Raw genomic sequence first — 14,069 nt, forward strand, 5'->3', positions numbered from 1 at the left:
AAAAAATAAAAATTTATACATTAATAATATATGAAAAAATATTTATTTAATTTTAAAATATGTAATTGGTGTACAAATAATTCATTTCTTAACATTAAAAAGCTCAATTATATAAAAAAATACTAAGTAGCTCAAAGATATTTATGCACCAATTTAGTGCTAGTATTATTTTTGTAAAGATTAAGCTTATGTTTGATTTTTTATTTGGGAGTTATAAACTCAACTTGGAGAGTAAATTTATTTTGGTAAGATGTTTGTTTTAACTCTTCAGTTCATAAGGAGAAAAAAACTTTGATTGATATGAAAATTTAGCTTAGGTAGATAAATTTTGAACAAGAATTATTTTCGTCAAGGATTAAATTAATATTATGTAAATGATTCAACTTTAATCACTTATGTTCAATCACTTGATTTTTTGTAACATGTTTCATTACCCTAAAAATATGTTGTATATGAAAATTTTATCTTAAAACTCTGTAGAAATAAAACTTGAGTTGGTTTTCAAACTTAAATTTGCAAGCTTTAATTCAAACATGCACTAAATAGATAAAAAAATATTGGTTTAATTGTATTTTTTATTTTTATTTTTTAATGATTTTACCTCTAACAAATGAATTTAGTATATTTTAGCCCCCAATTTTTTTAAAAATTGTAAATTTTATCTTCTATAAAGAAAAAATATAATAATGTTAACACTTGACATCAGCTCAATCACAAAATATACAAAACTAATCTATTGAGAGTAAAATTTGTTAAAAAAAAATTGAGAATAAAAAGTGTAATTAAACTGAAAATATTTTAAAAATATTGTATTGGAGCGGGCCATTTCGAAAACCAGACAGCTCCAGTCCAGTGTTTTTGGGGCCTCAGATTGGGTCTGTGTTTATCTTAATTTATATTTCCTTATAAAAGAACATTAGAAGCATCACATATAATAATAGTGTTGTTCCATTCGTGCCCTAAGCCGAAACGTCAAACGGTGAATCTTGCAGAGAGAGAGGAGCCTAGCTCTAGCTGCTCCTCCAAAGTTCAAACCAACCCCGTAACTGGTAAGACTAAGAAGTTGTTTGTTTGTGTTTAGTGGGGGAAGAAAATAGTGAAAATTTTTCAAAATTTTATATTTTTTAATTAAAATTATTATTTTTTCAATTATTTTTCTTTCATTTCTCTTTCACACAGCCAAATTATCCTTTCACTTAGCTACCTCTCTCTCTCTCTCTCTCTCCGTTTCTATGTGCTCTCATTCCCCTCGTTTTCCTTCATTTTTATTTTTTACCTCTCTCAGATCTCACTATCAACCCTACCCTTTTCACTAAACCCTCTTCTTCTTCTTCTTCTTCTTCTTCTTCACTTATCCCTCTTTCAATTCCTAGTTTGTTCCAACCGCTTCCTTCCCAAAGGTACTTCCCTCTTTATTCGTTAAATTTCTTTCCCCTATTTATAACCCCATTTGAATGAAAATAAAATAATTTTTTTAAAGTTTGTCTATTAAGTTAGGAGCATTGTCTTTGTTGTTGTGTAATTTTGGTGGCGACGCTCTCTTACTCTGAGCAAATGTGGTAGCTGCTTGCTAGGTTTTCGAATAAACTTAATAATAATGGGTAGTGGAGCTCTCGAAACGAATGAGGAAGCTGAGAACAGTCTTCATAAGCAAGCTTCTCAAGTTTCTGATGCCAATGATGCAGTTGCTGACCCTGATGTTGTATGTGTCTGTTGGACCCTTATTTTAATAAATTTATAACTTAGTTTTGTGTTTGGTTTCTTAAATATGTTGTGTTTCATGTGTGTTTGTGTTGTGTAGCCTGCGAAGAGGGCCAGGCTGCAGAAGGAGCAGAAGGATTTGACGTTTCAGGATATATATCAAAATGACGGCATGTTTGACGACTATGACGACGAAGACAGTGATTGGGAGCCGTTTCAGTTACACAACAAGTGTGTGGAATTTGAAATCAAAAAGTGGTTCTGCAGAAATTGTACTATGGTTAACCTCGATCACGACGACTGTTGCTACGTATGTTTGTAATTTCCTCGATGCCTTTTATTACAAGTTTCTTTTTTGTGCATGGGAAGCCTTATTCTTATATGGGATAGTTATCAATCATGATCTATGTGTCTTTATTTGGAGATAATTGATGAACTAGTCATTCTGTCTTTTGCTATGAAGCACTTTTTCACTTTGTTTTGATGAATGATTTAGTGCTATCTTGTACATGCAGATATGTGGGGAGCATAAGGATTCTAAAATCCTTAGCCTTGGGTTTTTTGCATCTCCTTTAGCCCAAGATGAGGATCTGACTGAAGTCCAGGGGATCGTTAAAGGACTGAAAGGTGTATATTCATGTTTGGCAAAGAATTTTGTGATGGTTATAATTGAATCCACATGGTTTTCTACATGCTGTTTTGGTACAAGAAATGATATTGGTTTTGGCTAAGGAATCTTGTCAAACTGTCCTTTTTCAAGTTCAATAAATGGGTTCCTTTGTGGCTGGTCATTTTAAGCTGTCATAGCCAAGGGTTTATTGTTAATATAATTTTTGAAGCATCATCTGCTGTCTTTAAAATTTATAATCATTTGGTTTTTTCATGTGGAGCTGAGTGGGGTGATGTAGGTAGGATGGGAACATTGGGTTAAATCTGTAGCACTCAAAATAAACAAGGGGTGAAAAAATGGACAAAGAGATCTGTACATGACTATTAGAGGGTTGGTCTTCTGGTTAATATGCTGAATATAGAAGAAAAATATCCGTTATCAAGCAAAAAACGGAACTAACTCAACATTTTAAGAAAAACCCTTTATAAGTTAAAAACACGCTGTGTGCCTTAGCTATACCTGATCCTATCTGTTTAAGGCAATGTGAAGAAAAAGATGCTGAAAGACATAAAATATAAAATAAAATGAACAAAAGGCAGTTATTCAATTCAAAGTCATAATAACCTTTTGTTAGCGATTTTGAAAACATAAATTCAAGAAAAAATATAATTTTTCCAAATTTGCACAGCAGGTTTCTAGTTGATTTTTTTTCCTTTTATTTTGAAGGTTTTAAAAATAGAGATATGCGTAGGAAACCTAAAATCCTAGGGATCTTAGTGTGCGAAGGGAGTGTCTATGTCAAAAACAAATTTATACAGGCTAGGTATCAATATTAATATTATAAATTCAAATTAAGGGTGATCTATATGATATTTCAGAGTTGTTTCTATAGATTTTCCAAATAGCAGGTAGGGTCAGTCTGCCATTGTAATTTACAGATATTTTTTCTTTGCTAAGGTTTTGACAATTACATATTTTGATTCTCAGTTAAGATATGATTACTCTTTTCTCAGTCTAACGGGGTATAAAGTTATAAACTCCAAATTTACTTTTTATCTATATCTTTGTAGATGTTGGTTCACAGGAATCAGTGGCAAATAGTTCTACTGCTATCGGCTTTGACGAGAGAATGTTGTTACATGCAGAAGTATGGTTCAGCTTATATTTCTTATTTCCTTTTTTTATGCCATATCAAAATTGATGCTATGCTTTATTAGTAACCTTCTAGCTCATATAGATCTTGTTTTTGGGTTAGAATAGGTTGAAAAGAAATCAACTCTGCATCCTGAGAGGCCAGATCGTCTTCAAGCCATTGCCGCTAGTCTTGCTAGAGCTGGTATTTATCTATTACCATCAAAATTTACAGCTTAGCGCTACTACTGATTTCCTTTCAATTTAAATTTATATTTGATATTGTTATTGATCATGCAGGCATATTTCCTGGAAAATGCTATTCAATTCCTGCTAGAGAAATCACACCAGAAGAACTTATTACGGTAACTGATTCCTATGTATCTTGAATGAATATTCCCATGATATGTATCATTCAATTCTGCTTTCATTGAGTTTGACTCTCAATGAAAGCACCAATGATACATATTGTATCTGAGAGATGCTGCAAACTAGGAAAACAAACTGACAAAGCACAGAAATAAATGAGCAGAATACTCCCCCAAGTCAGAGATGATTCTCTAGACTCCCAATTCCATTCCAAAATTATCTATACCCATCACAATCAGCACCCTCCCCCTATAACAGAAACTCCCACACATTGTCTCACCTCTAACTAACTTATCAATACTAAGACACAATTGCCCTTTTGGGCCTACGGGAGTAATAAAACTTAAAGGGCTGAACCTTAGATGGATTCCTATCAAATATGCTGCATGGACATGCACATATTTCTTATGCCTATGCATGACTTTTCTATTGAAGAATATATGAGATACAGTAGGGCCTGTGCCGCAAACAAATGCAGTTCAATTACTTGACATTAATGTTACTGATATATGCTTAATATTGTTTGGTAGGGTGTATTAATGACATGTGCCGGTTTGGAAGGATTCAAACCCATGGATAATATGACCAAAACCCATCTAATCACTTTGTCTTACCTCATTTTTTATTTGACACTATTAATCATCATTATTAGTTTTTAATAAGTTCCAGTTCAAAAATATATATAGCATATTGTAGTTGTGTTTTAGATTCTGTGATTATGTTAATAGAAAAACTTGTTTAGTTTCTGGCTCCTTGCCCCTCTTTCCCTTATTACCAGTAAATCTATTAAGTAACTCTTGGATCCTCACCCAATCTTATCCTTTACCATATTGGAAATGAAGGTTCATTCGTTGGAGCATATTGAATCTGTGGAAGTTACAAGTGAATCACTTTCTAGGTGTGTTCATATCACTCTGTCTCTCTCAAATGCATATTTTGTTTCTTCATTTTTGTGTGTTTTTTGGAATGCAAACACTCATTAATCTTTGTTAAAAAAATTAATTTGAAACTGCACAATCATGAGTGAGACTTGTTAAATAAGAAATAAGAAGTGAGATATACAAAATTGTGATTTCTAATAAATTTCAGTTGATAATAGTGTGTTGTAAGCATTTCTCTTTTTTCAATACTTGTACCCTGTTTGGTCTTCTTTGCTGACTTTTATTCCTAAGCAGAAATCTCCTGGACCATTACCTGGATCCAGATCCTCTAATTGGATATTATATACTTTATTCAATTCCATTCAATGCTTTAGTGTTAGGATGCTTAATGCTTTTTGCTTTATGTTGACAGGATGTATTCATTATGATTAATGTCTCTGTGATTGCAGTTATTTCACGTCTGATACATATGCCAATGAGCATTCAGCACTTGCTGCTAGGTTGGCAGCTGGGTTATGTGCTGATCTAGCATCAGCAATTGTTTCTGGGCGAGCCAAAAATGGATTTGCTTTGGTATGAATCATCGAGTTAACTCTGAAAACTATCATCATTAGTTACAATTTAAGGTTGCTATCTATTAGCTATTAATTTTATTGTTGTTCCTCTATAAATCAGGTTAGGCCTCCTGGTCATCATGCTGGTGTAAGACAGGCAATGGGGTTCTGCCTTCACAATAATGCTGCCGTGGCTGCATTGGCAGCTCAGGCTGCAGGGGCTAGGAAGGTGCTAATTTTGGATTGGGTAACGTCGCTACTCATAATATGCCTTACTGAAATTGTGTGATTTTCCTGAAGGCCGGGGCTACATTGTTATTAAATTATGTTTTATGAGTTGATTGAGCTTCATGATTATTACAGGATGTTCATCATGGAAATGGGACACAAGAAATATTTGAACAAAACAAATCTGTGAGCTGTGTTTAATGTTATATTATGTTTTCTTTCTCCAACTGTTGTGTGATGAAATTTTAGCAATGTGCTAATCTTGCTTTTTTTTTTCTCTCTTTTTAATGTTTTCCATGTTTTTTAAATTTTTTTTGAAGTTTTATTGTCTTTAGTGGCTAAGCTACTAATCTTTTCATGATTTTTCTGGTGCTAACAAGTTTTTTCTTTCATATAGGTCTTGTATATATCATTGCATAGACATGAGGGAGGAAAGTTTTATCCTGGTACTGGAGCTGCCGAAGAGGTACATGACTGCAGACAAATTTTCAAATTAAACTGCTGCTGCTGGCAAACTTAGCCAGGTGCTTTTTGGTCTGGTATTTGTGGAAATACTATTTTTATTTATTTGGTAAAGATTTTTTTTAAATGATTCTAAAGGGATGAAGATAAGTATTGCATTGAGTGATGTAACTTGGCTAATCTTGACGACTAGCGGAATCTAGACTGAGTAGGTTTTACTTTTGTCCTGCAGTGCAGATGTGATTTGATTGTGAATTTTATTTGGTTTTGTGAAGTTCAGCATATAGTTCCCTTGTAAAATTCTGGAAGATCATCTGGTGAATATACCTTTTATTGAGATGCTCAATGTTGAAATTATATGGCTGTTATTGCTGTGTGCTTTTGGTCAAGTGGATTTTTAGTTTGTCCTGTGCTCTAGTTGCGGCATTTTTTCTTTTGGGGTGTAAAATTCCTATACATCTTTATAAGTTTCATCTATGTTGACAGTCTTTTGACCATTGTATTTCATGAATTATAGGAGGAATAGTGGCTAATGTATTTTAATTTTGAGAAGTGGTCATAAGTCCTTTTTCATGTTTTCAGGTTGGTAGTATGGGTGCAGAAGGATTCTGTGTGAATATTCCATGGAGTCAAGGAGGAGTTGGTGACAATGACTATATTTTTGCATTTCAGCATGTTGTCCTTCCTATAGGTTAGCATATATTCTGGCCTATTGAAACATATTTAATTTGATTCCTGGAAGATGGATTGATCAATTTCAGAACTGTCTTTTAGGAAGAAAACGAACAAATGGTGAATGAAATCAACTATAAGTTGACCTCCTTTTTATGACCTCAGTAATGGTAGTATAATAATAATTAATGTACTGGAACCTATTTGGTAAGCATGATATCAACATTTGAACTATTTGTCCAAAGGTGATTATATATTATCAATAATATGCTTTTGGTTATTCATCTAATTTGCCTTACGTGCTGCCTTGGAAGTTTGATTCTTTGGCAACTGCCATCTGGCAAGAATTTCAAAATTACTAGGGAATTAAAATAAATTTAGGATGCTTAGGAATATTGGATTGTAGCATGTGTGTGTCTTAAGAAGTGGCATTGTATAATAAGATATTGATATTCTATTCTTCCCACCCCTTTGGGCTGTATCTTTTAAAATATACAATATTCTGTTCTTAAAAACATCAATAACGAGTGGCTTGCCTTTCCAGCTGCTGAGTTTAATCCAGATCTTACCATAGTATCTGCTGGATTTGATGCTGCAAGAGGTGATCCCCTAGGATGTTGTGATGTAAGAATTTTACTATTCCAATCATTATCTTTTTTTTTTTTAAGAATTTATGAATTGATTAATTGGACTAAATCACTTGCTGGAATGTGCAATAAATTACACAAAATTGCCATATAAAGAACTAAAATCTGTTTTACTGTTTGATTAAGGGTTATAAACATTCAATATACTTAAATTAAAATAACCAAATTTGACAATAATAAATCATATGTTTACTCTGAAACTTTCATCAATGATGCAGATTACTCCCTCTGGATATGCACATATGACAAATATGTTGAATGCCCTTTCTGGTGGAAAATTGCTTGTTATTCTTGAGGGGGGGTTTGTAGCTCATGCCTTTCATACTTGTTTTTTTTTACCATGCTTTGTATTTTGCTTTATGTTGATTTACATACATTTTACTGCAGCTATAATCTTCGTTCTATATCGTCTTCTGCAACTGCAGTAATCAAGGTGAATTCTTATGCCCTTCATTATCTTTAGTGTGATCTCTGTTTGGGCTGTGCCTCCTCTTTCATTTCCTTTGCCACCTTCAGGATAAAGGATGTATTTGGCTGGTTATTTTTAATTTAATGTATGTATGTACATATCTGTTGCATGGTTGTGATATGTGAAATTGATATATCGGAGTGTATTTTTCCTTGATATATTTTTGTTTCTCTTGATTTCTATTGGAACAGGTATTATTGGGTGAGAGTCCTGGATGTGAACTGGAAAATAGCTTCCCTTCCAAAGCTGGCCTGCAAACTGTTCTGGAAGTGCTCAAAATTCAGATGAACTTTTGGCCTGCCTTGGGTCCCATTTTTGTGAATTTGGAGTCACAATGGAGGATGTACTGTTTTGAAAGAAAAAGTAAGGAACTGTCTTTGATTTGTATTTATTGAATTTCACACCTTATTTCGTTTGATATTTTTATTTTTTTGTTATATTTGGACTAGTTGGGGACGAATTCAGTATCTTTTACCCTACTCTACCAATATACTGTGTACTCTGGGAGACATTAGAATCTAGTATTTTAGGGAAGCTTCAATTTAAAATACCTTACTACTACTACTACGACTTATTATTATTATTATTTTGTAGGGAAACAGATTAAGAAACGACGCCGAGTTCTGGTTCCAATGTGGAGGTGGGGACGAAAAAGTTTGTTATTCCATTTTCTGAACGGCCACCATAATGTAAAATCAAAGTTATGTTGAGCTGATGAATTTTGTAAGCACAGGAAATACGTAGTAGTTATCAGCATGTTGTATATTCCATCTTCAGGACAATATGATTTTTGTTTGATCGTGCAAATGATAGATTTGTGCGGAAGGGTGAGACAACTCGGGGAAAGAAGGGGAGGGTGGCAAGTGTAAAGGATAAAAATGATTTCCCAGTTCCTTGTTTGAACATCGAATTTTGATAGTTACCAAATGGGAAATATGAGAAATTAAAGCACTTTCTGCTCCAACTAAAAAAACTTGCGACAAAAACTTCAAAGATGTGTGGTGACATGTCATCCTTTTTTTCTGTCGTCGCTGTTTTAAATCCAAAAACTTCTAAACAAGCTTGAATGATATCCGATATTTTGTTATGCCTACGCCCTATGCTTTTGGGGCATATAGAATGAGGTCTATTTTAACTTGGGTTAATGCTACTCAAGTCCTGTGGTCTTATTTTTTTAGTTTATATAGCCATCTCAATAGTGAGGTCTTCATCCAGTGGTTGGTAGTCTTGAGATGCACAACCTTTCAATTTGATACGTGCATAATTTTCATTCTTGAACGTTACAACTGAGTTCAGTTGGTCAGGTGCAGTAGCCACTTAGTATAATTTTGGAGACAATGGTTCTGCTACTTGTGCACTAATCTTAAGTGGTAATTTGCATTTGGTTTTGTCCTTGGGGACTTAATACAGTATCATATGCTTAATCTCTACTGTTTCGGAACAGCAGAAAATGGAAGCAAACAAATTGTTGTCTATCTTGTTTGGCACCCTTTTTTTACATGAACTGAACTTTATTGAGCTGTATATGTGGATCTTGTCCGAAATAATTTCGGGGTTTCCAGTCCAGGGTTCTTTGTTTGAGATGTAATGAGTCAGAGGATGGAGATGGAATGGAGGTGACGGGAAACATAGACATAGACATAACAGTAGACATAAAGCCACCAATTTCTCCCCCTCTCCTCTTAAACTCATATCTTATGCTTGGCTCAATATGAATTTGAATGCTTTTAATGAAGATCAAGTTTATTTGTTTAATTTAGTGTACTAAGGAATTCACTTAAAACATGTGATAAGTTGCATGATCATATTGAAAGTAGAAGAGTTGTTTAAAGATTTTTTTGGTACGCTTATGTTTTTCTTTTTGGTGCATAGAGTTGTTGCCACATTGCACCTTTATTAGCCTTTCTAATAATTTATATTGCAATTGTTTAACCATTAAAAAATAGAAAACATATAAAATGAAAGTAAACAAAAATATAATTTCCCTCCTCCACACTTATCCTGTTTTTAGACGGAGAGAAAAAAATAGGGACAAAAGAAAATTTGGAAAATTGTTTTGTTTGGTTGAGAAGAGAATTAAGAAAAAAAAAGAGAAACTTTTAAGAAATAAATTCTCATATTTGTTTCTCGTCTTTTTTTCTTACCTGATAAAGAGTTAGAATTAACATGATCATCCTCGATGTAAGAAAAATGAAAAATCAGAATAAAAAAAATCTAAAAATATTAATTTAACTTTTATATGTTTGGTTCTCTGTTGTCTTTAAACAAGATATTCAAGTCTTATTTATGAAGAATTTTTTTACCAAATGAACTAGTCCTATCATCTTGAGAATATTTCTAGCTCAAATAACATTGTAATTTAAACTTATGATCCTAAAAAAAATGGTAAACAATAAAGAATAGTGACTAGAGTTTTATAATTGTAGTCAAATAGAAAAATAATAAAAAATAGATAAAAAAAATCATTTGAATTATGAAACTAGATGGTAAGTATAAAATGATATAAAACAATACATCTAATTACTTGACTATAATTTCAAATTTGGTAAATATATACTTTTAAATAAATAATTTTTACATTTTAATTTATTTTAAATAATTTTTAATCTTAAAAATCATGATAATAATATTATTACTATTTTAAAAATATTTTATTAAATAAAATAGATAATATAAATGAACTTATGTTATAATTTTGATGATTTTATTATATAAAGAAATGATGTTTGATGAGAGCGAGGGATAGTGTCGAGGGTTTCTAAATACAGGGAAAATAAAGGAAGAGTTTTAATAAAATAATGAGGATAAAAATAAAAAAAAGTAATAAGTTAATAACTTAAAAACTCAAATACTATGTAAAGTAGTATTTTAAAAAACATTATGAGCTGGTGAAACAAATTGCTTTACCAAATAATCCTATTTTTGATTCAGCAATCTTTTAAGTAGGTTAAATAAGCTAGAAATTAACTTATTGCTGCCAAAAATTTAAACATTCATGGGACTTCAACATATAACTTTTAAGTATAATGGTGTGACAAAGCAACATATTTTTCTTTTTATATATTGCAAAGACACAAAATAAATTATTAGTGATAGAAATATTAAAAACAGAAACTCTTTACTAAAATATAGCTATTTTTTAATATTAATTAAATAATGAATTTAACTTCAATGTATATTTTTATATCGTGAATAAACCATATATTACAAAAGTTATTCACTTTTGTGATAGTTATTTTAAAAATTATACTACGATAATTTCTGATTAATAGAAAATTTTACCAGAAAGCTATTAAACTCTTAAATAGTATATAAGATATGAAAATTAAATTCTTATAAATTCTCTGGACCACCGAAAAAAAAAAAACTGCTGGTAACTGCTCCATTCTCACTCATTTGATCATTTCCATGCGTCTCTTCTTGTCCTTCCTTCTTCACGGCATCCCTGCTGGTAAAACTCATCCCCAAAACTTGAATGATTAGGCAAGTGGCCCAGAATATATATATATATATATATATATATATATATATATATATATATATATATATATAAGTGTTTATTAATATTTCTAGCACCCTGAACAAGGGTGAAAGGTAAAAGAGAAATGGCAATTGACAAACTTAATGCTAAAGAGAAATTCATTTGCTTCAAGTCCTTGGTATTTAACTCCATATCTATCTCCATATACACCACAAGGCAATTCTTAGGATTACATCCACTACCTGACTGGGAAAGTGGCAAAATCAACTAACTCTATATACTGACATATTTAAACTAAGTACCCATTGGATTCATTCAACAATTTCCATGCTTAAACTAGAGTAGAATTTAATTTAACACAAACATATTTATGACTTTCCACATAAAGGACTTTAATTCCATACTAATAAGAAAGAAAGAAAGAAAAAAAGAAGCCTAACTACAAACAAGAAAAAAAAGGGGTTGTTATTATTGATGCATTGTTGGAGGTGCCATTGGGTAAGCAAGAGGAAGAACATAAGGTGGATGAGGATGGGCATGGTGATGGGGATGGGGATGGGGGTGGGGTCCAGGAGGAAGCATGACAGGAGTGCCAACTGCAGATGCCATGTGCCCTGGAGGAGCAGCCACAGGATGCCCAACTGGTGTTCCATACATGCCTAAACCAGGTGGTATGTGACCCTGAACTCTATGCTTAAGGGATTGTCCTACACCCATTGTGTTTGAAGAAATTGTGCTACTATGCAGCCCTGTAATTGGTGCTTGGCTACTAGCTACATCTCCATTGTTCACACTAGTGATATCATGAATACTAGACCTCCTCCTGTCTCTATTCATAGAATTCAACCTTATGAAGTACTTTTGTGCATGGCTTGCCACTTGAGTGGGAGTCCTAGATATCACAAAGTTCCTTGAAATGCTTCTCCAATCTCCTTTTCCAAACTTGTCTAGACCAAGTAAAAATAACCTGAAAAACAAAACAAGAAACTTGTTAATTAATTACCCTTACCTGGATTCCCATTTTTTTTTTTTTTTGATAGAGACAAGAGGTGTCTTCTACATGAGGCAATTCTGTTCGAATCAGGTAAAACTATTATAACTGGCTAATGGAATATAATATGGACTATGGAGCATATAAAGTAAGAGAAGTTAATTACTATGTGAGTTAATAGTTATTGTAAATGTAATTGGAAAGTACCTGTGCTCCTCCTCAGTCCATGGAATTCCTTTTCTTCTTTCTTGTTCTGATGACCTTGACAAGCCTCCTTTACCACTACTATGAGTGGTGGAGTCAAGTCCTAACCCAGAAAAACCACTTCCATAATTACAATTTGATCTTTTATCTGAGCTTGTCGCCTTGGAAGAGCCATGAAAGTCCTTATTTGAAGATGTGGTTTCATCAGAAGCATAGTTTGGGAATGATATGTGACCTGCCTCTATTGCACTTACATCCTCTACAAGAACCTGGTAATGTTGCTTCACTTCTTCCATGCTTTTGCTGGGAACTGCTGAAGCAATTTTCTCCCATTGCTCTTTTGAGGATTCCTCAATCCAATGCATAGCTATGGCATTCTCAAATGCTTTTTCTTCATCATAGCTCCAAATGGTTCCACTTGATGACATGGTGGCTCTTGGTTGGATTTGCAATTATGGTTCAACCTTGGAGGATGAGAATGGTGAAATTGGTAGCAGATGGGGGTGTAACTCATTTTTTGGTGTGTGGATTTTGTCTCTATTGAACAAAGTAGCAGAAGGGGTGCGCAGGATAAGGAGAAGAATCATAACGTGTGTAGGATAAGAAGTGGTATAAAACAATCAATTTAAGAGGACCACACTTTGTAATTGAAGGGATGCGTAATTTGTCATGTTCATTCATATTATTTTTTTCCTGTTTGCATATTACTATAGAACAATTCTCTCCCACACTGTTATACTGACCAAAGTGTGTAAATGAGTATGGGTAATATTTACTTGCACCTTAAAAATATTACAGCTTAAAAATATTTTGTTTGTTTAGGGGAAAAATGCTCTTTCGAAAAAAGTATGTTACTATTTTGTTTTTATTATGCAGGAAGATAATAGCATAAAAATGGTGTAAAATTTTCAATGTACCTACATCATTTATGAATAAGTATATAGTAGGGCCGACACAATTTTTTGTAATACAACCATAATCAAATGGAATCTCGACCATACCAATGAATAGACCACTGGGCATAAAGACAAGTTCATTAAGGTATGGGTTCTTTTTCCCTTCTTATTGAATGATTAAGTATAACTTGTGATTCTTCAACAAGGCTAAAATTTTCTTGTCACTTGTTCCTATTTAATTACCGCTTTGGATTGAATTAACGGTGAATGTACTCATTTAGTTTATCTGCCACCGCTGAATATAGTAAAACAATTATAGGAGACAAGAGTTTAAGTTTCAACCTACAATTTGCCATTAAAGAGGATATTTAGAAGAACTTTTATTTTGTCCTATATCCTATCATATAAACACTTAAATTTAAAATTATAAGTGTTTAATTAAATTGATAAAAATAACTTACAACTTTTTACAAGTTCGTATAAATAAGTTTAATGATAAAATTTATCAAAATATTTTATTAAATTAAACACTCATGACATGTGACAGACTTAATTAAACAACATTACCTATATTTTATCAGGAGATAAAGTTCAAATCTGATATCATGCTGCCCTAATCCAAACTTCACAAAATACATGACACATGCCCGTACCCTCAATGGATTTATAGTATTTGTCTTATCAAAAAAAAAAAAAGAGAAAGAAAACCAGAGACGTGGAGGATTCTCCACGTCTGCTCTGGGATAATATGAACCACATTTGCTAGTTTCCTT

At 32.6% G+C, this 14,069-nt stretch overlaps 2 protein-coding genes across 5 annotated transcripts; one reads left to right on the forward strand and one right to left on the reverse strand.

The window, feature by feature from the left end:
* The first annotated feature begins 948 nt into the window (after positions 1-948).
* Positions 949-8,697, forward strand: LOC114411730 (histone deacetylase 15-like). Of its 4 annotated transcripts, none has more exons than XM_028375405.1 (18): positions 949-1,049; positions 1,564-1,702; positions 1,802-2,011; positions 2,217-2,328; positions 3,382-3,458; positions 3,572-3,647; positions 3,743-3,807; positions 4,654-4,709; positions 5,142-5,265; positions 5,368-5,493; positions 5,610-5,660; positions 5,872-5,940; positions 6,519-6,627; positions 7,153-7,232; positions 7,474-7,556; positions 7,643-7,688; positions 7,916-8,087; positions 8,319-8,697. In XM_028375405.1, exons 2-18 carry the CDS (start codon positions 1,598-1,600, stop codon positions 8,432-8,434), a joined length of 1,677 nt encoding a protein of 558 aa, XP_028231206.1. In that variant the 5' UTR covers positions 949-1,049; positions 1,564-1,597; the 3' UTR covers positions 8,435-8,697. The 4 variants fall into 4 exon arrangements, with proteins under 4 accessions (XP_028231206.1, XP_028231208.1, XP_028231205.1 ...); XM_028375407.1 differs by having other exon boundaries at positions 968-1,049; positions 1,575-1,702; XM_028375404.1 differs by lacking the exon at positions 949-1,049 and adding an exon at positions 1,196-1,400.
* Positions 8,698-11,336: 2,639 nt separating this feature from the next.
* LOC114411731 (transcription factor SRM1-like) lies at positions 11,337-12,987 on the reverse strand. Its single transcript, XM_028375408.1, has 2 exons — positions 12,404-12,987; positions 11,337-12,172 (listed from the first exon to the last, which is right to left on the reverse strand). Exons 1-2 carry the CDS (start codon positions 12,826-12,828, stop codon positions 11,674-11,676), a joined length of 924 nt encoding a protein of 307 aa, XP_028231209.1. The 5' UTR covers positions 12,829-12,987; the 3' UTR covers positions 11,337-11,673.
* Positions 12,988-14,069: the final 1,082 nt, after the last annotated feature.

This window comes from Glycine soja, chromosome 5 (assembly GCF_004193775.1).
Source record: "Glycine soja cultivar W05 chromosome 5, ASM419377v2, whole genome shotgun sequence".
Taxonomy (NCBI): Eukaryota; Viridiplantae; Streptophyta; class Magnoliopsida; order Fabales; family Fabaceae; genus Glycine; species Glycine soja.